The 25,518-nt window shown below is 41.7% G+C and overlaps 1 protein-coding gene across 9 annotated transcripts in view; it reads left to right on the forward strand.

The window, feature by feature from the left end:
- TENM1 (teneurin transmembrane protein 1) overlaps positions 1 to 25,518 on the forward strand; it is a 1,380,190-nt gene that overhangs the window by 771,144 nt on the left and 583,528 nt on the right. For all 9 annotated transcript variants that reach the window (XM_073599409.1, XM_073599407.1, XM_073599406.1 and 6 more), the window contains one exon: positions 12,234 to 12,472. In XM_073599409.1, coding sequence (XP_073455510.1) covers positions 12,234 to 12,472 — 239 coding nt within the window. The remainder of the gene's footprint in view (positions 1 to 12,233; positions 12,473 to 25,518) is intronic.

Below are 25,518 nucleotides of genomic sequence, written 5' to 3' on the forward strand. Positions count from 1 at the left end.
GTATGATTTCAGGTGGCTTCATACACAAATGTTTATTGAAGTCACACCTGAAATCGGCAAAAGTAGTGCAGGAACTACTTTAGCAAATTGGGGCGGCACCACAAAAAAAGTTGCATCAATTGGAACAGTGCCATTGCCAATAGTCATGCGATTTTATCTCTCAAATCGCATGACCAATCGCTCCAATGTGAACCTAGGCTTCTGCACAACTGCAAGCTAATGATAAAGGTGGAATCTTTATATATAACAGCTGTGGAGAATTGCAGGTAATGAATTCAGCTGGTGGATAGGCAGTGTTTGAATGTGTGACTGTGTCAGCTCTGGTTCACATTGGTGTGATTTGACATGTCAAATCTGTGGCAATTGCACTGTTCTAATTGGTCGATTTGTATTGATATTGGTGCAGAAACCTGCACTGATGTCTCTGATGTTGCCCCCACAGTCGGGACTGACATGCAGAAATGAAATTGTGGGAGTTCAGCTGAACGCTTTCCTCCCGCTGTCAGTGTGAACCAGGGCTCAAACTGGGCCTTTTGTCTTTGTAATTCACCTGCTGCTAACCCAGGGACACCATTTCTTATCAAACTCCCTTAAGTTTACCTTCAAATATATGTAGAAATACAGATTTGCATATCTGAAAATAAAAAATACTAATCATGGTTGAGATCAAATATTTGCAGCTGCAATCAAAAGCATGGTTTCACTTTCTGACCTGGAAATTAGTCATTGTATGCACCCGGAAGTTCCTGTGCTGGTCAGGATCTCCATCTAGGTGGACATGGCGAGGTCTCTTTAGCAAAGACGAGGTGCTGCTCATTGGCCGGGTAAGTGTAGGATATGTACTTGCACTTAATCAATGCGGGGGTGGATGTCGTAGTTAGATTTGGTGTGGGTGGGGTTCATTGATTTGTTTGGCATCACCACACATTTGCTTCCATCCCATGTGCACACATCACTTCCTGCATTTGTTCTGCTGATGTAAATCAGTAAGGACTATGCAAGTATAAATGAGAGCTCCTTTTATTAAAATATATATGACTTGTTTCACAGCTGGGCGAATTTTCCAGCAAATTTGGACCTCTGAGTTGCATGACAAGTTGTACCCCATGATTCTCAATGATAACCATTCATATCTGTGCTACTTTAAGTCGCACCAACTTCAAAGTAGTCCCTGTACTACTTTGGTTTGACTTGAGGTATATCGGGTACAATATTACACTGGCATTCCCAAAAGTTGGGGCCAAGTGGCAGCAAAATAGTGTGACTTTCAGGTCGCAGCAGTGTGAATGAGATTCAAGGATGACACCTTTGAATTTGGCCCTATTGTCACTTGTGCATCCTGAAAGTGTAGCAAATTCGTCCCTGCACTACCTTGGTTTGACTTTGATGCAATTTGAGGTTCATACACCACAAGATTACACAGACATTGCTTCAAGTCATGACAAAGCTGTGCAATTTTAAGGTCGCACAAGTGCAAATGGGGCCTTATTCAAAGGTGTTATCAATTAATCGCATTAGGTTACTTTCACACTTGGGTGACTTTTCATGCAGCTTTGGACCTCAGAGTCACATAAAAGTTGTCCCCCTTGATTTCCATGCATATTTATTAGAGCTGCACGATTAATCGTCATTGTGATTTTTTCCCATTGCGATCTTGAAAAAAGCGTTTCACGATTCTTGCTATGCAAAGAGCTCTCTTTGCTCTTCTGAAGCCACAACTGTCAAAAGAAAGGAATAGAAAAACCGGGAAGTCTGCCAAGAATTAGAACATTCTTTATCAGTGAACTTAACTAGAAACCTTGTAACAATTTGTCAATGAAATAGACTTCTGTGTAAGTGATGAAAGTTTAACCACTTAAACACTAAACCTTTTTCTGACATTTGTTGGTTTCAGGTTAAAATCATTTTTTATTTTTTTTTGCTAGAAAATTATTTAAAACCCCCCAACATTATATATATTTTTTTAGTAGAGACCCTAGAGAATAAAATGGTGGTTGTTACAATGTTTTATGTCACACTGTATTTGCGCCTTTCAAATGCAATTTTTTTTGGAAAAAATTACTTTAATGAATTAAAAAAAAAAAAAAAGAAAAGTTAGCCCAATTTTTTGTGGGATAATGTGAAAGATTTTACGTCGCGAGAATCATGATCTTTTTATTCTAAGCAAAAAAATTGTGATTCGCATTTTGGCCAGAACCGTGCAGCTCTAATATCTATGCAACTTCACCCATGTTCACATAGGTCTGAATTGACATGTCAAATAGTAGGCCAAATCGGCGCCTATTGATGGCAATGGAACTGTCCGAATTGGTGCGACGCCACACCGATTCCCAAAAGTAGTTTCTGCACTACTTTGGGCGACTTCAGGGGGCGATTTCTTACCTCCCAACTTTTTGAGATGGGTATAAGGGACAATTATTAGCAAAAGTAGGTAGGCATAGGACACCTTCTTAAAGTAGAACAGTTGGAACCTATGTGATTTCACTAGACATCTGTGCAGGAAAGTGCACTGATGTCTCTGAAATCGCTGACAAAGTCGGGCTGAGTCACACTTGTGCAACTTTGGACATCAGAGTCGCATGACAAGTCATACCCCATGATTTTCAATGTGTACCATTCATATCTGTGCGACTTCAAGTAACACTGACTTCAACGTAGTCACTGTACTACTTTGGTCTGACTTTGATGTGAGTTGAGGTCCATAGACCTCAAGTTTACACAGGCATTCCCTGGAATTGTGGCAAAATTGCTGATGCAAAATCGTGGGAAAGTTGCGTGCCTTTCCCTGCGACTCCTGCGGCCATAGACCTCAAGATTACACAGGCATCGCTTAAAGTCGCATTAAAATCTCACAACTTTTAGATCGTACAAGTGTAAAAGGTGCCTAAGTCACTGTGCTGAGTACTATTTTATACCTAGAATATAAAGTAGTCCCACCACTAGTAAATGTATGTTCTCAATTTAATTGAGCTCAAATGGCTGAAAACCACACAGATGGTATCACCTACTGAAAGCTTGCATTGTACTCAGCAGCATATGCTGAAAAGAGGCAAATGCCTATTAGCCAATGCCACATCGGCATGAGCATGGTTGTTACTATAATATTAATGTCTGAAATGCAAAACATTATTGTATAGAATCAAACATTAGTAAATGTATTTTCTCTGTAGGTAAGTGCTCAGCTCTGTAGCATAGCGGTATACCCTGCTGCCCCCAAAAGTTCAAGCCATGAATTCAAATCCCACTGACAGCATCACCTCCTGGAAGTGTGCATTGTACTCAGAAGCATAATTAGCCAAAGCACATCAGCTTGCTTTATTCCATATATTAACTCTTCAAATGCATGCAATGGTATGTACTTATTCAATAATATTATGGTATGAAATTCCAAAATTTAAGGAAAAAAATGTCGTAGGGTCCCCCCAGTACATACCAGGCCCTTTGGTATGGACTTTAAGGGGAACCCCACACCAAAATGTAAAATAAATTTGATGTGGGCCCCCCAAAATCCATACCAGACCCTTATCCGAGCATGCAGCCTGGAGGTCAGGATAGGGGGGGACGAGTGAGCACCCTCCCCTTCTGAACCTTACCAGGCCACATGCCCCAAAGCACCTTTTCCCCATGTTGATGGGGACAAGGGCCTCTTCCCGACAACCCTGGTCGGTGGTTGTCGGTCTGCAAGCAGGGGGTTTTTTAGAATCTGGAAGCCTGCTTTAACAAGGGGGCTCCCAGATCCTGCCCCCTATGTGAATAGGTATGGGGTACATTTTACCCCTACCCATTCACCAAAAAAGCAGTGAAATGTAAAAAAATCAATAGCCCGTTTTTGACAAGTCCTTTATTGTAAAATAGCTCCAAGCTGTCTTCTTCCCTGAGCCATCTTCTCCAGACGCTGTCTCTCCCTCCTCCATCTTCTCCCCGAGCTGTATTCTCCCAGAGCCGTCTCTCCTGCTGCCGCCATCTTCTCCATCTGCTGTGTTCTTCCGCACCGCTGGTTACCTGCTAATAAAAAAAAATCTGCTCTTCTTCCATGGCGGTCTTCCTCCGCTGTGTTGTCACCCACTGTGTGGCGTCTCTTACATAGCCATGGAGCGGACTCTCCGGGTGACATTCTTGGATGGCCACAGAAGACCGCCACAAGAAGAGCGGCTTTTTTTTTATTAGTGGGTAACCGGCTGCGCTGAAGAACACATCAGCGGGAGAAGATGGTGGCAGCAGGAGAGACAGCTTGGGGAGAAGAAACATCAAACACTAGTGAATGTATTTTCTATATGTTTTCTATGTATGACTGTGCTACACCCAATAGGCTAGCAGTCAGCACTTCTACCTTGAAGAACTCATGGGTTCAAATCCCACAGAGAAATACTAAAAGATTGGTGAAAAAAAGGCAAATGACTATTAGCCAATTAGCCAAAGCAGCATATGCTGAAACTAGATGAATGCCAATTAGCCAATGCACTTTAAATTTGGCTGATTCTATTATATTAACTCTTCAAATGCATGCAATGATATGTAAGTATTCAATACTATTATGGTGTGAAATTCCAAACACCACACACTAGCTAACAAGCAGTTTACATTTGATAAACTTTATTGTATAGTATATAACACATCAAACACTAGTAAAAGTATTTTGTATGTATAATTGTGCTCAGCCCAATAGGATATCAGTTAGCACCTCTACCTTCAAACATTCAGGTATTGAAAGACTCATGGGTTCAAATCCCACAGAAAAATCCTAAAAGATTGCATTGGTGGGAAAAGGAGAATGCCAATTAGCCAAAGCAACACAAATATACATATACTGAAAATAGGTGATTGCCAAATAGCCAATGCACTTTAATGTGAATGATTTTATTGTATTAACTCTTTAAATGCATGCAATGGTATGTAAGTATTCAATTATATTATGATGTGACATTCCAAACACCACACACTAGCTAAAGGGCAGTTTACATTTCTTTGTTTATTTTAATTCACTTGTGCACTGAAAAAATAAACACAGCTGGTGGATGGTAGGTTGGCTGTTGTTTGAACTCATACCATGAGTGGTGTGGAGATATCCAAGCCGACCACTAAGCCATTGTGCTAAGTACAAGACCTGCATAATAGTGTAGTATTATTAAAGAATGAACATAAATAATTACTGCTTTATAGTCAACTAAATTAATAAATAATAAATCAAAAACATTAAAAAAACAACATAAAACAAATAGGTAACCTAAATGATTAATACATGTAACTTTACAGAATAGCAGACATTACTATGTAATAATCATTCAGAACTGCATTTCTTAGCAAAAGAAGGAAAAAAAAACTAGGAATACTAATTGCAATATAAATCAATAGATGCACGGGAACTAGAGCACATCTCTGATAAAAATGTTTCTTTCACATACATGGATCATGGCTACAGTACAGTGCTATAGAACAACTTGATAAGAATTGGCATTTGTATATACGCGGAAGCACTAATTAGCGGCAATTTAGAATTTACAAAATATTGTTCCCCGCTTATATCGCAAATTTTCATTCGCAAATTCGCCGGTTTTGTTTCCATTTGGCTAAAATGGGCGCTATTATTTGCCATAGTGCCCAGTACTTCCTGGCGTTATAGTAAATGACCCCCATAGTATCTCAAGACTTGTCAACTTGTGCAAAACTTTTTTTTTATTTGAGGACACTATTATCAGCTTCTTTATGAAAAACAATTGTCAACTGTTGCTGCAGCTGTTGGTTTTGTTTGACACTCTGATTATTATTTTCTGAATGCTGTTATTCCTTATCGGTCATATAAACATTTTCCAACACGCTTTACACTTTGGACAGTTAGCATACCATTCTAACAAATTCAGATATTTGATACATTTATTTATTAGGGTGGCATTAATAATATATTAAAATAAAATGCTCTACCTTTATCATGGACAAACAGGTGCTCTTCTCAAATGCTGATTTTAAGGGGTTCTCTCCATGTTTGGCTATGTGGCAAAGTGAACAAAGCTACATTTTTCATTTAGAAGAACTGTTTACCTTATGTGATGTTACATCATAGCACACAAAGGTAAACTTCATCTGTTTGTGTAAACTGTTATTGGGACATTATCATGAGATCAAGTTAGGTTTGCACAGACAGAAATTAGCATGGCAGAGACATTTTCACAGGGTTGCAATCATTAAACTTCTGCTTGACATTGTGCTCTCTTGTTTTATGCTTACATAGTAAAAGGTAGTAAAATCAAATGTCATTCAGAACATCCAATATATTTGTTAGAACCAAAGGATGAATGGAGAGAGTTGATATTTGAATATTTTTTATGAGCTTTTCATGTTATAAATTTGAATGATATTTTTGCTTTTTTTTTTCTTCAAGGGGGGTCTTGTTTATGTTAGGGAAGACCTGCTTTGGGGCGCCGCAGGATGTACGCTGCGCTCTGGCAGCCTACATTTGGCCCGAATGCTTCACTTTGGTCATTGCGAGTCTACCAGATGGTTAAAATTACTTTTCACTGCTTTTTTTTCTGGTTTAAAAAAATGCATGGCGGTTTTCCACTTGCTGGCTTTTTTATTTTCACCTAGCAGTCAATAAAAGTCAATGAACAATGCAGGGTCTATTTTCATTTTGTTTTTCATCTGTCTTTTTCAATCTTTCATTCTCAGCTTTGTGCAGTGATCAGTGAAACAGCAAACAGAAAAGTGACTGAAAATTGAATGGGTACTGAATGAAATTGCAAGCACTATTTCATAGAAAGTTTAAAGGGAAGTTTAATGGTCATGGGTTAATTTTTTTTAATATACATGTATATGTTTTATTATATTTAAAATACATTCTAAAGGGGGAGCACAGAAAAAATGTTTACGTTTAGACACATGCTGCCTGAAAATGTAATAGGAAATATTTACAAGCAATATTTCCTTTTTATTTAGCAAAAAAAAAAAGATTATGTTGAAAATTTTGATGGACATAATAAGTAAAGAAAATATTTATGAAAATATTATATAACGCCTTTGAAGCATCTTTTCACTTCAAGAACCAGCTCACAATAGTTTCTCTGTAATTAATTTCACAAGATTTTCCATCAGAACAAAATAAAACATTGCCTGACCCCTCATTCATCTCACCTCCATCCTTTCATTTTTTTATACAAAAAAGCATAAAAAACAGTTTCAACTCACCTGTGCTATGCTTTGTGAATAGCACAGCAGATGGAGGGAAAAGAGGTACAACACCAGAACTGTTGTCTATTCTAGACAATGCACCAATGCATCCCTTATTATTGGGATACTTGGTAAATATCCAAATAAGTGTATTGTACAATTGTAGATATGTATATAACACTGTTTCATATGGGTGCATAAGGGCATCAGGTTCCGATCAGGAAGTAAGGGCAAAAGTGCATTTTTCCATGCATTCAGCTATGAGAAGTAATGGCAAATTATGTGTGCAGCGGCTTGTATATAAAGAGCACCTCTGGCCACGAGGTCACATGATGAAACACTTAGACCGGAGGTGACATCAAACTGAACCCAGAAGGGGGAATTTTAACAGTGTTTTAAAAAGGCTTTTACATTTTTAACTTATGTGAGTGTATTTAATTAAAGCACTTGGCGATTTTAATTAATACCAAACTTTGGGAGTTTTCTATTTTGTTTATTGAATCTGAGGGGACAAATGTGAAGATTTTAGCTGTGGGACTGTAGGGGAGTTTCCAAGGACCCTTTAACTGAGATGGGCACGTGGAAAATTACTCTGATTTGGTTCTTATTTCTGGTAAGCCTTTGTCCACTGTGAGCATGGGTGTCTTGGCTTCTTAAAAGGAATGTACATGTATTCATGCAGAAGATTCCTACTCTGATGTTGAGTACTTTAAAGGGATGGTGCATGGAGGTTATGGTGTAATTCTATGGTGCATGTGTTAAGATTTGGCTTTAAACACACGGCACGATAACCTATTTTCTTGTCTTTGTTGCATATTTACCATAAAGGTAAAGTGGAGGAAAATAACTACAGGTGCAGTTGCATGTGGAACAAATGGAGTTGAGACCTTAAATTAATGCGGTGAATGTGAGCCTAAATCAACTTTAGGGTCTCTGTTCCGGAATCTATGTCCCCCATTTGGTGTGTTCCACTGAGGGGTAAGCTGGAGGTAAGCTTACCTTCATAACTAAGCCCCATGGGTGGGGTAAAAAATCTTGGGGGGCGTGGCCTGGATGGAGTAAGGCTGAGGCTGCTATCACTTATTACACGCTGGGCTTATATGTTGTGTGGTGGCTGAGATTTTTCTCTATTTGTTCTGTGGAATATATGGAGTCAGGGCAGACCCCTAGCCTGACCTGCACCCTCAGTGGAACACACCAAATGGGTACAAGCCAGGGCGGAGACCCTAAAGTTTGTTTAGTCTCTTTAAAAGGTAATTATTAAGAAATTCTTTTAATACCATGGTATACCATTGGGATATAAACTCTTTAGAGATTTCAGTGGTTTGGATTAACTTAAACACTGTAGTAGGTGACATATGTCACTCACACCAATCTCCTTGAGCCTGACTGTGTGGTGTCATTGTGCATAATAAAAGTATGTACCTGAGGCAGGTTAAAATTGACCTAAAGGTCAGAAAAGGGCAAAGATGCATAATCCCAAATTCTATCCAATGACTACCATATTGTCATTTAGCCAGTTCTGTATATATGTCATTCCACCAGATAGGGCTTTAATAAGTAAATCCAGTAACCCATTGAAGATATTTTGCTTTGTTCCATATTTTCTGAATAAGTCTATATGTCAGAAATTGTTTGTTCAATCTACCAAATGTCGATAGTTCAAGTCCCGAAGGGACAAATTCCTGATGTGTTAAAAAGAGAAGTATTTAAGTTTAATTTAAGCAAACGTTGCAACTGTGCAGCCAAGTAATAGAGCCAAGGGTTAGAAAAAGGCAGGGGCACCACTATACTTAGGCCACTGTAAGCGCTCTAGTTATAAGAATATTATGGAAATAGTGGAGTAATTGGGTCATTCATGAGAATCATTTTAATAAGATTAATTTTTCCAGCAACCAACAGGTTTAATTTGTTCCAAATTTTTATTTCATCCCCAAACCAGGGCAGAAGAGGATCTCTATTATGTCAGCAGTGATCTGTATTCCCCAATACTTAAACATGGTAGTAATCATAATAGGGAACAATTGGGCCACAGATTGCGTGCCATCCCCATCTAGGAGCATCAAGGCAGATTTTGCCCAATTAATAGTGAGTCCATTTGTAAAGAGGTATTCCCAAGCAGTAGCAGGGTGTCACCAGCATAGAGCATGATTTTCTCATGGATTTCACTGTAGCAAAAAACAGTTATTGATTGGCTGGATCTGATTAAGGCAGCCAGTGGCTCAATAGCCAAAGTAAATAGAAGAGGGGACAGGGAATACCTCTGTCTATTTCCTCTCCCTAGGTCAAAAGCCTCTGTGATTTGGCAGGATTCTCTTATAGTCATTTGTTGCCAGGCAGTGATACAGTAGGTGAACACAGGAGATATATATCTCTCCAAATCCAAACTTGGCCAAGGACAGTAGGGCAGTTGGCCCTTGTTATCAGTGGGGGTTTGCATGTTAATAAAAAGTTTCCTAAGATCTATAGCCTTTGATTTGTGTGGCATAAAACCTGCCTGATCAGGATGTATAATAGATGTAATAATCTCATTCCACCTGGAAGTCAATACCTTTGTCAAAATCTTTACTTCAATTTCTAAAGGAGAAATGGGTCAATATGGGTCTGGGTCTATGAGATCTTTACCTAGTTTTAACAAAAGAATAATGCTGGTCCTTGACATTGATGGTAGGTGATGCTAGCAAAAGAAACATTGAATACCTTAAGTAAATGTGGGAGCACAGAATCAGCATACCGTTTATACACCTCCATTGGTAAATCATCATCACCTGGGGCTTTGCAGATGAGGAAAGAACAGGTTGCCTTTTTAACCTCCTCTAAGGTAAATGTCTTTCAGCCTCCATTTCTGATCCACTGATAAAGTAGGGAGGGAAACATTCTAAAGGTAGTGAGCTAGCTCATCTGGTAAATAGGTACCTTTTGGGTGGTATAGATCTTCACAGAAGCCAGCTCGTTCTTTCAGGACTAACTCCGAGGTATAATAATAATAATACAACCAGTGCAGGATCTAATAGCCCCAGTAACCAGGGACCTCTGGTGAGATTGAAATATTTTAGCTAAGAAATGACCAATTTTCTCTCCTTCCTCATAGAAGGCTAGTTTAAAGAAAACTTGTTTACGTTCCGCTGAGGAAGAGCCCAGTGCATCCTGGGCTGACAGCCAAACTTCTCGTACAGAATCAAACAGATCAATGATATATGCCAACTCCAGCAGCTGCACCTGGTGTTTAACCTGATGCTCCCCTATGGCGTTTCGGTGCATTTAGGCTGTCTTGTTTTAGATTTTTTGGTTACATTTTTGATCTGTTGATATAGCAGAACCATGCTTTCTTCAGCTATGGCTGAATGGGACATGTCTATTCCTGTAGGTAATACAACATATCTCTAGCATCTTCAGAAGTAAAGCAAGCGCATTCAGCAAATTTTCAAAGATTCTTTCTTGTATTAAGCTAACACACACACACACATAAATACACAGACATAAAACTAATATTATACAATAGTAGATGCACAATTATATAATGATTAAGTTAATCTCCAGGACCTAGATAAAAATTTTTTAATTAAATGTACTTGTATTAATTCGTGATATCAAAATTTAAACCTAAAACTTGTCTTCTTGGGATGCAGCCCAGCCACCAGAGAAAACTATTTTGGCTGCTTCGGTTATAGCACATACTGATATTACACACTCTTGTGTTCAGTATGACCAGAAATCTTATCAGTGACCATTGTTGTTATGAATAATAGAGCTTAGGTAAAGAGTAGGTAGGTGCAGTCTAATTTCTCCACTGTAGATGGTGCTCTTCAGCAGTGGCATTGTAGTTAAAAAGGAAGTCAAGAGGAACATAGTTTCTCTAGTTTCCTGGGTCATTGGAGAAGCTACCCAATTGGATTCTGCTGCCCCATGTGATTCTAGCAGCCATCTTGGATCAGGCAGAGCCAATTTAAGGCCCTGGCTCTCAGGCTCGGTGTACATTTTGTGAGTAAGTAGAGTGTGGACAGGGACCCTGCCTTTTGGGGATAGAACTAGCAGCAGGGAAAAGTTCCTGATGAAGAAGGAAAGCTTAGGGCTGGCAATTTATCTGGACATCTTCCTGTTTGGGCACGAGAAGGCCAGGCTGCATTCTGACCCTCCTAACAGGTGCTGTCAGCATGGCGAAACCTGCTCTAAATGCTGCGTTATCTGCGAGTATTCCAGGCAGGGTTGTCTTCCTGTCGGGTTTATTGTGAACTGCCTTTGCATTATTTAAATAAAAGTTCTTTCATCGCACTTGGACTGTGTGTGTTATTGCCACTGCAACACGCTGCACCCCACCTACAAACTGCTTTGCTAAATAGTCAAGTAATTGACAGACAAACAGGTGAATAGCAGTTACAGTGGTAAAGTGTGAACACAGGTAATCTAACCAGAAGAAAGACAACTGTTAAGACAGAGCTCTGCATGGACTTCATCTTTAACATTATAAAATGTTGGCTGACTTGAAAAAATAGGGTGTGTGATATATTTAAATAGTGTGAACACATAAGCATCTGTTTTCTGTCTGGGGACTTTGACAACAAAAAAGCCTGTACTCCAAAAATGTGTCAGTCGTTGCCATCCTCTCCTTTATAAAATGCTAGGCTGCAATACAAAATATAGTCATCTTGCTGATCCTATTGTTTTTGAAGGCACAGACTTTAAGCAAATAACCAGATAAAAAATGTTGACATCATTCCTACATTCTAATCTACATGCTTGTTACAGGTCAGTGATTAAAGCCGTTAATAACCAGAGACAGCCAGGCAAGTAGTATTCTTAGAAGCAGTTAAAAAATAGCAGCCCTTGTGTTTATCGAAGTACAAATTTCCTTTAAGATACAGTACTTTTGCTCTAAGCCAAATCCGTTTTTCCAAGTTAGTGCTTAAATGCTAACTACATGCCTTGCAGTCTGTGTTTTACTAATGAAGTTCATAAAAGATGTTGTAACAAAAGAATTAATGATTAAGTGGAAGTGTTTAATGATTATTGCTATGGTGGTATGCATACTGATAATTCTCCACGTGACTGGAAGCCTCTGTTTATCCTTGCAGGCATTTCCTCTTCAAGCATGGATCTGGTACTTCTCCCATCTTCAGTGCTGCCAGCCAGAACTACCCTCTGACTTCAAATACAGTGTACTCTCCTCCTCCGAGACCTTTGCCCAGGAGCACTTTTTCCAGGCCTGCCTTCACGTTCAACAAATCATATCGCTGCTGTAACTGGAAGTGTACTGCCTTGAGTGCTACAGCAATTACAGTGACATTGGCTCTGCTGCTAGCCTACGTTATTGGTAAGAGTTTTGTTCCCTTTCAATAAAACTATCTGGTATCAATTATACACTCCTTCTAAACAAGTTTGATTTATGTACAAGAAGCTTAAATAACATTAATATATCAGTTTCATAAACTTATCCTAACTGAATATATTTAAATTAGAAACATACCGAAGAACAATATTTTCAAAATAAGCTAACATAAAGTATTCAGCTGTGCAAAAGTTCACAAATGTCAAAAATATTTTATCCTTTTTTAAATATCAGATCTTTGTATACATATTTATAAATCTTATTAGCATATTTTTTACAAAAAGAGACATTTATTTGACATGCAATAAAATGTTTAACAATTACCAACTCCTTTTCCACCACACCTCAATATTACTAATACTTATTCCTACAGGACTTTCAGATTGTTTTTTTCACAGGGAGCTCGTAGCTGGTTTTTGGTAGCCTTTGTTGATGAAACATGTTGCAGTTTTATCAGTCTACATAGAATTGTCTGCCTGTGTTAACAATTTAAATGTTCTAACTCAATAATAATAGTTTTTATTGCAATAAGTTGTAGACACATGGCTTGATAGAGGGAGAGAGAGATAGCAAAAAAGAGATAAAGATAGATAGATAGATAGATAGATAGATAGATAGATAGATAGATAGATAGATAGATAGATAGATAGATAGATAGATAGATAGTAGGCAGACATACTCAATTGAGGTTACAATTATATATTATATAATTATCTCAAACAACCTATCCACTGAAAATGTTTCATTTTTTAGGTAGATGATGATGAACTATCAACCATCATCCCTCCTGTTCTTAAAGTCCAACTCCAGGAAACTTAAAGAATACTCCTTGCAGTAAGGGCACAGCCCTACTGTAAGGATTAATTGCTCATTTAGCTCTGCGTGACATAGAAAAGATGAGCTACTTACCAAATTTTCTGAACTGCTAGACCGGTCTCTGCAACATCTTCTTTCCATTGTTCCAGTGACCTAAGGTCCTGTGCCACTAGGATCAATGCATGGTTCATAGCTCTGCAAGGGACATGAGCAATGGCATCCCTGGGGGGGGGGCAGAGGGGGCCCTGACCCCCCCCCAACATTATGCTGTGCCCCACCATGTGCCCCCCCAAAAAAACATTTTTTATTTTTTTTTTACAAAAAGGCAATGTCTAAGAGGGAGAGCATCCCCAGTCAGCTCCTGCAGGTGATTCCTCCCCCTCCCTCTGCTCGCTGACACTGCATAATGCGAGCACTCACACAACCACGACCGCCCAATCTGCTCCTGCATCCTCATTGGCAGGGAGAAGAGCGATTTGCAGGAAGGACTCCACCAGGACTCTCAGTTACTGAAAAAACAGACTGATTTCTCCCGTCCTCAGGACAGGAAAACCAGCCTGTAAATTCCAAGAGATGCCAGACCAGCGCTGTCAATAGCAGGGGCAGGACAGCAAGAGGAGGCTGGGGAACCCCACAGTGGCAGAACACCAGGGCCCGGTGGCAAGACAACCTTTGCAACCCTGATAGTTCTCCCACTGCTTTGGACCCTTATATTTTCTTGGTATGCTGGTGACATATATCTTTTGTTTTCTGCCACCCTGGGGGGCCCGAGACAGTAGCAAGGGTGCTCACTGTCACTGCAGAACATTTGAAAGGGCCGCTGTGGGATCATAGTAAAGGGCCCCAGGATATATATATATATATATATATATATATATATATATATATATATATATATATAATTGCATTTTATAGTTGCCCCCCTACTTTTGTCCCTGTCCCCCCATGTGCCCCCCTAAATATGAAAGCTGGAGACACCACTGGACATGAGGGAGAGTCAGGTGACACAGCTTGGTGAGGTGTCATCTGCCAGGCAAATTAAGGATCAGGAATGTTAACATGCTTCTCCTCTCCCTTAGACAAAATAAACTGTTTATGCATGCAGTACCAAACCAAAGCAGCCCACACAATCATTTTTGAGTTTCCCAGAGTTTGGCTCATTCTTCTGAGTTCCCAGTTCCACTCTTTAGTAGTAGCCATTACCAATAGGTCTTGTGGTGCACGTTGCCATTGCAATTTATTTTAAATGAAGGGAAACTGAAATTAGAGCCTTGTCCTACTGCACTAGTCAGGTTTCAAGAATGGGAAAAATGCTGAACTGTGAACCTAGGCAGTGACAGTATCCCTCAAATGCTATAAGTATTCTGTGATTCAGCGCACCTGTGTCTAGCCATATTAGAAATACCTGTTTTTTGAGGACTGTTTTATTAGCTGCTTATATAAATGATGGTGCCATGAAAGAAAACACTACCTTAAAGTGTGAGACCAGATATTTAAATGAGGATTTGCCTGATTATTTAGCACACTATAATCTTGTTTAATGATTAACAGTTCGGATTCACCGGATTAGAGGCATCAGGCAGAATACTGCGTTACGCGGGAGCTATCATTTATTTACCCAGCACCACATTACATTCATCATGTGTAATAATTTACATAGGCTGTACAATGCAGTGTCATAGAGGCTATAGTATCACAGACCAATTCATCATGTGGAGCCAATTTATCTCTGTGGAAGAAAAAGTAGACTAATTAGATGTCTTTACGTTCTTTTGATTAAAATCAAATCCACTCTGTGTTATTATATGCCGATACCGTTACATCTCAATTTGTAAAAGAATTGTAGAGACCCAGCAGGACTGTTTGAATGGACTGTAAACAGGCTGTCCTAAGTAATAAGCAACTCAAGATTATTAACACTAATTATTGAGAGTACCTATTTTGTTTTTTATGCTAAATATTAGAAAAATTACAAAGAGGGAATAGTCAGAAAATAAATGTGTTGGGAAGCTTTGCTAGACATTTTAATTAGTGCTTAATATAGCATATCATTAAATTGTTCATAGCTGTAACATTATTATTATATTTCCAGCAGTCTGTTATACACATTTAATCAGCATTTAGCATGAAGTGGCTCCTATATAATCATGTATGGTAATAACAGACTTAGAAACTGGTTGAATGGGTTCATACATAATGGTCAGTGTACACAGGCATTTGTGTTTTGCATCTGGCATTGCTTTGTGAAACATTTGTGAAAGATTGAAACATAGCATTTGAATTTTTAATTGGATCTTAATGCATACTCTTTGCAAATTGCACTGGTGGTCGAGAATATCAAAGTAATGCTTATAGGTGCAGGTAATGTGAATAAATATTCTGTACAATTATTTTGAAGGAAACCTTTACTGGGTACTACAAAAGCTGCTGTAACTGGGCGGATGCTTCTTGAGTACACTAGACAGGGATAATTAATAATACTAGTTATACAGCGAATATGATTAATCATCCATGTAAAATATTACTTTTACTAGGCTAAATTTACACTGGCAATTTAGGCCTGTGTAAATTGTAGCAGCGGGAAACTTCTGATTCCTGCTGCAGCTCTGAGCAGCTAGGTGCGGCCTCTGGCCCTGTTCACTATAATGACAGGTCCCAGCCTTTGTGTGCGTCCAGCAGAGATCACCACAGGTAATCACTGGCTGTACATACAGCTGTGAACACCTGCAGCTGCTAGCGCCCTGTCATTATAATGAATAAGACTGGCGGCCACACCTAGTTGCTCAGAGCCACAGCAGATATCAGAAGATTCCTGCAGCTACAATTCTCACCGCCCCAAATCGCTGTGAACGTAGGCTAAGACTCAACTCTGGGTTCTAACTTCAGAGCAGTGGCCAACTTTCCCCTAGTACTGCAAATATCAGGAAATCGGAAATTCTTCAAATCCACTCACAATCTCAGGACCTTTGAGGTGTGTGACAAGTTGGAAAATTTGTAGCTCATTGATAGCGCCAAACAGTGAGTTTACTCCATGCCAGAAGTACATTTCAGGGCCTTTTGTGCCCACTTTTATTTAAATCAAAGCAAAAAGTTCACACTTGAATCATTTCCCACGCAGGGGGTTCTCTGTGTTTTTCTGTCAATATGGAGTGCTGTGTGTACATTAATGAGGAAAAAAATGAACTTAAATGATTTTAGCAAATGGCTGCAATATAACAAAGAGTGAAAAATGTAAGGGGGTCTGAATACTTTCCATCCCCACTGTACATATTCATTACTGTGACAAAGTATAAGCTTTCAGCTGGGTTATATCTATATAAGGGAATATCAAACTATCATAGCTAAATTGGGGGTCATGTTTCCAGTTCTTGGGTGTAGTCTCAAAGTCTTGAAAACAGACGCAATGTTCTTTAACTTGTTCTTAACTCTTGCAGTTCTGTTCCACATGAAGGGGGAGGTGAGGGTAAGCTGGCAGACATCTAAGTGAATATGGTTGAGGCTGATAGCTGAGAGAGAGAGATAAGCACTTATATCTATATGGTTATATTTGAAATAAGCATTTCACCATAACACTCATAATCACATCCATTACAGTTCCCCCTTGAAATGCTTATTTAAACAAACTGTCCCTCGCACTGAAAGTCCTACACCCAGCCCATCCCCCTCTGCAACTCTTTTAAGCCGTATGTAGAGAAAGAGCAGCGACTCGTTCACTACCCCCCTCGATACAGCTGGAGGAGTGAAGCCAGGTGCTATCTGTCCCTATAGCCCTAGGGTGTTGCATCTCGGAGAAGGGTGACTGTAACGGAGTGTAACGCATACGTGGAGGTAGTTTGGTCAACAGCCTTTTCCACACACATCCTGATGCAGGGGAGAATGCAGCAGATTATAGCCACCATTACCAGGATAGCTATTCCTATCTGGGTCAGCAATCCCTGCCATCCTCCCTTTATCCAGGTAAAATACTGATCCCAGGGGTTGGTGAGCCCTGAATTCTGTTTTAGTTCTTTGGACAAGTCCTCAAGTTTCTGGATGGCTAAAGTCACTTTACCATTTTGGCCGGTGTTGTCTGGGATGTAAGTGCAGCATGTACTTGTCTCGGGGATCATCTTACACTCATCCCCCTTTTCAGCTTGGAGCATGTCTAAGACCATACGGTTTTGGAAGGTCATGTGTGAAGCTGCTTCCAACTGTTCGGCTAAACCTTGGAGTGCATCTCTGGTGTAATTGACAAATCTTTGTTGGTTATAGGAGATGTAATTTATCCAGTCTACATTTTTATTTACAGTGATAATAGGAATCAGTGACTCAAAACCTGCTGCTACTTGGTCTCTTGCTTTGAACTCATATGGGACCCCCCTTGGGACCCCTATGGCATCTATGTATACATGGGGGTCAAAACTTCCTGCTGGGGCACTCCTGCATTTTCTGTTTGGTTTGGATACACTACTGGCTTCTGGCTATGGGTTTTGCGAGAGAATATGCAGGGGCATTATGGCTTTAGCCATTGCACATTCTCCTGTTCACTGTCCTGTCATTCTACTTCTAAATTTCATGGCTCCACAGATCCAGTACACGTCCCCTAAGGACTGAACTTTATTTTGCGCTAGATCTGCAGACACCTCACTGTAAGACTCACAGTAAACTTCAGTGAAATTTCCAAGGGGTTTTCCCACTCCATGGTACCTTTTATAACATGTGTAATTGCCAGGATATATGGTGATATCTTCTCCTGGCTTGGGAGCCTTAGTGACTATGGGGTACTCCTTTTTCCAATGCTCACACAGGGAGTGGTTAGTGGTTGTGTTGGTAAACAGGCTAAGGACACAGGTCTCATGTTCTGGGAGTACATTAAGGGGCACTGTTCCTAGATGTGGTTTAGCCCCCCCCGCACACATAGCAATTGGTCTTATTGTGCTTCCCTGCCTTGTACCTCATCCATTCGAGCCACAAGTTGACATCTGAGAAACCGGTTTCTGCAGCCATGGTGTCCTCAAAGGTAGGGTCTGCTATGGCCACCATGTCCCCTAATGTTTGCATGTGAGGCTTTAGGGGGTTAGAGTTGGATGTAGATTGGGGAACTGTTCACTTTGGGTTATTGAACATGTCTAACAGTTGGAAAGGTTTGCTAAAACTGTAATACCAATTTCCCCACCATAGGCCCAATACATAGGTCCCACTGTCTCCTGGGCTGGGATTCTCAATGGTCAGTCTGAACTCTTTGGTGAAGTATTGATCTGTGTGCTTGTTGATTGTCATTCTATCTAAGAGTGACTTCAATATGTGTCAGTGACACATACATACACAGTCATGGGACCTATTGCACTTTCATTGGACCGGACACTGTAATCAGTACCTGGAAGTATCTTACTATAAGGGGATATGAAAGTGGCAACATGTGTGTTGGATGAATTATACCAGAATTGGGTTATGCCATCTTTCTGTTTGATTGCTACTTCTTGTGCCTGAACAACAATCACAACAAAATGGATAAACATGAGCTAATTAACTAAAAAATTTACCCAGACCATATGACAGACTTGTGGGCACCGAGCTTCACACAGTAGTATAAACACAATAGCTGGAGCTAATTACAATTAACAATACAAACAACAATCCCCCCCCCTCCTCAGCCTATTCATCAACAGTTCGGCTCCTAGCCAGTCCTGGAGGCTAATGTGATCAGCTCACTCAATTAACAGGTTGAGTTCAGAATCAACCAAACCAATAATAGTCTCTACATACATCCTGGGAGATATTGTGGACAAATATTACTGTCCCATTTTAAGTAGTCCAAGATATATTTTCTCACTCACCCTGTGCCAGGATGGCACAGGGTGACTTAGACATAAGATGTATTCTGAGTTCCACGGGCCCTCCCTTCACATCTCTCCCCTTTCAGCAGAAGACTAACACAGGAGGAGACCCCAGATGGGTTGACTCCGAAGTTAGTAAGTAGTTCCAGTCCTCTACTGCCTGTACCCCCACAGTACCCCAAATAAATTGTTCCAAACAAAGCATTACTCACCCAGCCAACCTCTGCCTCTCTCAGAGAACATATCTGCCACTGGGGAGAGGCCTGGACTGGCCCTTCTCCCTGGAGTCCTTTCTGCCGCTGGAGAGAAGACAGGGTGTCTGGGCTTACTCTGTCATGCTGTTGGGGATCTGGGCCCACTGCCCAGCATCCCTGGGGTATACAGCTGGAGACTGAAGTTCCATCCACCTTCACAGGAAATCCATCCTCTGTTAGTCGAGTGCAGAGTCCAGCAGTCCTTGGCCCTGTTGCCAGCCCTTCTGCTGGAAACCCCACACCATCTGTTCCGGCTAACTGTTGTGGAGGGAGGCCGACTGCCCCGCCTCCCTGGAACTCTGTAGTTGTTGCCGGTGCTGGGCAGAGGTTGGTAACACTCTGCCCTGTTGCCAGCACTTCTGCTGGGGACTCCGCATCCTCCGCTCCGGCTAACCATTGGGGCAGGAGGCTGGCTTCCTCCACTCCCAAACTGTGTAGCTGCCATTGGGGAGGTGAACCGGCTGCTTCCTTTTCCATTCCCTCATCTGGTTGCTTGGACGACATGTCTATGGTACTGTCTCCCAGGTGCACTGATCTTTGCTGGGGAGGGAAGGCCGCTTCCTCCACCCTGACCAACTGTTGGGAAGGGACAACACACACCTCCTCTCCCTTCTCCCCCTGTATCTGCTGCTGGGAAGTGATTGCCACCTTCTCACCCTGGGCCTCCGAAACTGCCACAGGTGTGAGGCAGAGACAGGTCCTCTGTCCGGTTGCCAGATCTTCAGCTGGAGAAGTTTTTTGTAACTCCACAGATACTGCTGTTGGTGCTGGGCAGAGCACAGTGAAGTTTGGCCCCAATAGCAGCTCTTCTGCTGGAGGCTCATCAGGTTGTTCTTCCTCAGCAGAAACGTCTATTAAATCCCCTACCTCTATAACTGGTGTCTGTGGATAGAGGTTCACCATCTCCTGTCCGTGGAACTCAGAAGATGCCATCAGTGCTGAGCAGAGCGCAATGAAGTTTGGCCCTAATCCCAACTCTTCTGCTGGGGGCTCACCTGATGGTTCTTCCTCAGCAGAAAAGTCTATCAAATCCCCTGTCTCTGCAACTGGTGTCTGGGGATGAAGGTTCACCATCTCCTGTCCATGGAATCCAGAAGATGCTATCAGTGCTGGGCAGAGGTTAGCAGAGCTCTGCCCGGTTGTCAGCACTTCAGGTTTGGGCATGGCAATCTCCAGATTTTCCGCTGCAGATTCTCTGGCATGCTGCTGGACAGGCACATTCCTCCATCCAAGATCATCCCATGCAGAAACAGGATCATCAAGGTCAGTCAGCACTTGCTGCATCCGCCATAAGACCTCCGCCTCCCTAGCTGTGGGGGCAGGTTGGCAAAGCACACTATTGCTCTGCCACATTGCCGACTCTTCAGCCAGGATTTCCGGGTTGTCAGCTGGTATTTCCTGATAGTCCCAGGCAAAGGGAGCCCAGCCCTGGCACTGAGCAATGTCTAGCAGCCTTCTGTAGGCGATCTCTAGCTCCCATTCCTGAATGGCCATAAATTCCAAATCTTCCTTTGCCCAGTGCACTTCCGAAATGTTCAGTAGCCCTTCTCTGAAATCCATGATTTCGTCCACCCGCCACTCCAAATCACTCCCAAAGTTAAGGTCCCCTGTCAGCTTCACATACAACAGTCCCAAGCCGCCGTAGCTTAAGCCTTCCGTTGGGCTGTCATCCGCTATCCAGGGACATGCTTGGGATACATGCCACCGGAGGGCTCTGTAGCTCTCATCCAGCTTTATCTCTGCCCAGACCAGCCTGCTTAATTCAGCTGTCTGCTTCTTGTGTGGTTTTTCTCCCAAAAACCGCACCCGCAGTCCATACTGCGACCAGTACCTTTCCTCGATGGAGGGGAGAACTTTTCCCTGGTGTCGCTGCTCACGGGCTAGCGCTTCCTTCCAGAGTTTGCAGCGAATAGAATCACACCATCCCAGCAGGACCTGCTCCGATACTGGTCCTCTGTGCTGTATCTGCATCTTTCGCAACCTCCTTCTGAATTCTGTACCTCTCCTCTCCTGCTATCTGGACCTTGGATCCAGATGGAAGTTTGGATGTCCCAGACTGCAGGAAGCTTTCCCGCTGTTTGCCACCAATGTCACGGAACGTCCCACACTCCGCTTGAGTGCTTCCGTCATATACCACTTCCTCCCAGTCTGTATACAGATATCCCAACCTCTCTGAGCACAAAACAAGGCGACACTTGCTTGTTGCTAACATGAACTGTTTTATTTAGAATCAAAATTACAAGACTTTATATGCCGTTGGAACCTCCTCTAACAATACAACTGTAACCTAATTAACATAATTAACATGAGCTAATTAACTAAAAAATTTACCCAGACCAGATGACACCGAGCTTCACACAGTAGTATAAACACAATAGCTGGAGCTAATTACAATTAACAATACAAACAACAATCTCCCCCCCCCCAGCCTATTCATCAACAGTTCGGCTCCTAGCCAGTCCTGGAGGCTAATGTGATCAGCTCAATTAACAGGTTGAGTTCAGAATCAACCAAACCAATAATAGTCTCTACATACATCCTGGGAGATATTGTGGACAAAAATTACTGTCCCATTTTAAGTAGTCCAAGATATATTTCCTTACTTACCCTGTGCCAGGATGGCACAGGGTGACTTAGACATAAGATGTATTCTGAGTTCCACGGGCCCTCCCGTCACAAACAGGATCATGGCTTGGTCTCCTCAACCTCTTCTTTGGGCACAGGGACTTTCTTGCAATGAGAGGCGTGTATCCACGAGTTCATATCTGGGTTCAAGGGTGTGTTTCCTCACAAACTTCTTTACCAGGACCCAATCACCAGGGACCAACTTGTGCGATCCTGTGTTTAACTCAGGATCTGGAATATAAGAAAACACTTGCACATGGATACGGGTTAATTCTCAAGATAAAGCAGTCACATAATCAGTTAATACATCAGATTGGAGCTGCAACTGTTGTGGGAAATAACAACCTAGACTGAGGGCTGAACCAAACAATATTCCATAGGATGACAGACCATGGTTTCCCCTTGGAGTGTACCTAACACTGAATAAGGCAATGGCAAAGGCAATGGGTAGGCTGTCTGGCCAACTCATTCCCGTTTCCTGAGACATTTTTAGCATTCTAGATTTTATTGTGCCATTCAATCTTTCCACCTTCCCACTGCTCTGAGGATGGGCCATCTGGTGTGGAAAGCTAGTGTGACCCCTACCTAAAGCTGTCCATATCTCTTTGGTTACTGAGGCCATGAAAGCCGGCCCCTGATCGCTCTCCATGACCTCTGGGACACCACATCCGCACACTATTTCTGTTAAAAGTCCTTTAGCTGTGGTTTTTGCTGTCATGTTGGTGACGGGATAGGCTTCCGGCCCACGTGGCAGACACAGTCTCTTGTTTAATTCCATGATTCCTTCAACTTCTGTGGCTCCTTTTTTGATTCACACTTCTTTTTCTTCTTTGTCAGCTGTCTCTTGTTGCTCCTTGAGGTGGGTCCTGTTTACAGGAGGGTTTTGTAGAATCATAGTGGTTTCCACAGTATCATCCAGGATAGGTGCATTCACTCTGCTGACCACTTCTCACGTTCAATCTGCAGCTTGTTTCACAGCAGTATTCTTCCAGGTGATTGCCTCATGCTTCTTGGGAAATCAGCTTGCCGTGTGCCTTTACTTTAAGTATGGCCACTTGTGTTGGGAGAAGTAAGGCATCCATCAAATCCTTGATAGCTGTGCTGTGTTTTACAGGTGTTCCTGCCACTGTCAGGAATCCTCTGGTTTTCCAGATGCTCAAATACAATACTAAATCAAAAATATAACATTTATCAGGACTTCTGAGGTGCCAAGAGATTACACAAACCAATATATAACACTTTAAAACATTACTGTTATATATCTAAATTGTCTTTATTAATCTTGTAACTTGAATTAGGGATACTCCTTTTTCTAAATGATACATGCTGGTGTGAGTAATCTAATGGCACTTCAAAAGTCCCAGTGAATGTTATATTCTGCAAGAAAAATACTAACTGCTTAAAATAATATAATAAAAATGCAAATTTTACCCCTATTCATTTTCTGCTTCATAATTCCTATTTTGCTAAACATTTAATGATCTGTTTGAATGTTAAAATGCATGCACTTCATTAGTTGTTTACTGTTGTGTTTGAATTTCTATGTTCAGTTCCCATACATAAGTGCAAATGATAGCATCTGCATATATTTTCTATAAAGAAACAACTGTACTTTTGGGGGTCAGCAGCAACCTCTATATCTATGTATTCCTTTCCTTTTCATTTTCCTTTCTTATTTCCTTCTATGCTCCCTTTCTGCAATAATAACTTTACATAATGGCTGAGTGGGAGATTAATTCAACATTTTAAGTGAAGTGAAAAAAACAATGGTTAGACTTACCAGTAATGTTGTTTGTAGGTACCTTCCAGGATGGCACACTTGAGAGGTGGGATTCTTGAGAGGTGGGATTCACCTCCCTACAGGAAACACAATCAGTTTATAGCTGTTAAAGCGGAGTTCCACCAAAAAGTGGAACTTCCGCTTTAAGAACTCCTTGCATGCCACATTTGGCCTGTCATTTTTTTTGGGGGGAGTGGGTACCTGGTTTTGACAGGTACTTCCTGTCCCACTTCCTGCTTCCGTCCTCTCGTCACCTAGGTGACTCCTCCTCTCCCCCTAGGTGGCCCATCCCTCTCTGCAATCTTCTGGGACACGTCTCAGGTCCCAGAAAATTGCTTGGCCACAAGGAGAGCGCAACGCAACTCATGCATGCGCAGTGGGCACCCCCCTGTGAAGCTGCAAGCTGTTAGTTGGCTGCCCACACTTGCAATGATGGCGCCACGGAGAGGAGGGGAGAGGAGCGAGGCTTCAGGCAGCTGCATCGCTGGACCATGGGACAGAAGAGTGTCTGTTTATTAAAAGTCAGCACTTACACTTTTTGTAGCTGCTGACTTTTAATAAACTGAAAAAAGTGGAACTTCACTTTAAAAGCTCCCACACTTCCCCTTGTCCCTGTAATATAGTAACTCTCCCAGCCGGTCCACAAGGGGAATACATTCACTAAGGTACTCACCACCTACTGTTCTTTAATTATTTTTTCCGCATTCCACTAGGTAGGAAGTAGGCCTGTCATCCTGGAAGGTTCCTAGAAACACCGTTACTGGTTTTCTCCTATCACCTCCCAAGATGACACAACTAATAGGCTAATAAAGTAACCATAGGCATACCTTAGGGTAGGACCACTGCCTGTAGCACCTTCCGGGCGAAGGTTAAGTCTTGCTGTGACAGCACCTCTACTTGGTAATGCTTCAAGAAGGTGTCTTGGCTGGACCAGGTGGCTGTGCTGCAAATCTGTTCCCAGAAGGCTACTGCCTTCTCAGCCCAGGATGTCGCAAAAGCCCTGGTTCAATCTTGCTGTTGCAGGGATCCCTGATTTCTCATATGCCAAGGCAATAGACTCTCTAATCCACCTGGAAACTGAAGCTTTAATGCTTGGAGTGCCTTCCTTGGTCCATAATAGAGGATCAGAAAATGGTTAGATCCTCTAAACTCTTTGGCTTTCTGCAAGTAAGTGAGGAGGCATCTCCTCACATCTAAACCTGTTTCCGTTATCGTTCTTAGGGTTATCACAAAAGGACAGCAGGGTTATTTCCTGTGCCCTATGAAATAAAGAAGCCACCTTGGGCAGGTATAAAGGATCTACCATGAGGGTGACCCTATCTGTCAGGATAAAAAGATACATTTTGTAGGTCCCCTAATCTTCTAGTGTGGTAATAGCTAATAGATAGGACAATTTTAAGTCAGAAACTTAAAAGAAACCTCTTCTATTGGTTCAAACTGGTGCTTTGATAAAGCCTATAGCACAGTGGCAGCCCATCCATAGGGGGCGCCTGGGCGCCGCCCCCCCCCCCCCCCCTGCTGTAGTCACAAAAAAAATGAAAAAAAAAAATTTTAAACTGCCCCTTTAAGAATTTTTTTTTTTTTAAATGTCCTTTTAACCAAGTGCACTGTGTTCGGCGGGCGCCGGACACAGTGCACTATGGGAAGCGCCACGTCAATCACGAGATTGCAGACGCGGCGCTTCATTGGCGGGGGGTTTGGAGATGCTTTGCGGCACAATCGATTGTGCCGACCAACATC

The sequence above is a fragment of the Aquarana catesbeiana genome, linkage group LG09 (assembly GCF_042186555.1).
Source record: "Aquarana catesbeiana isolate 2022-GZ linkage group LG09, ASM4218655v1, whole genome shotgun sequence".
NCBI lineage: Eukaryota > Metazoa > Chordata > Amphibia > Anura > Ranidae > Aquarana > Aquarana catesbeiana.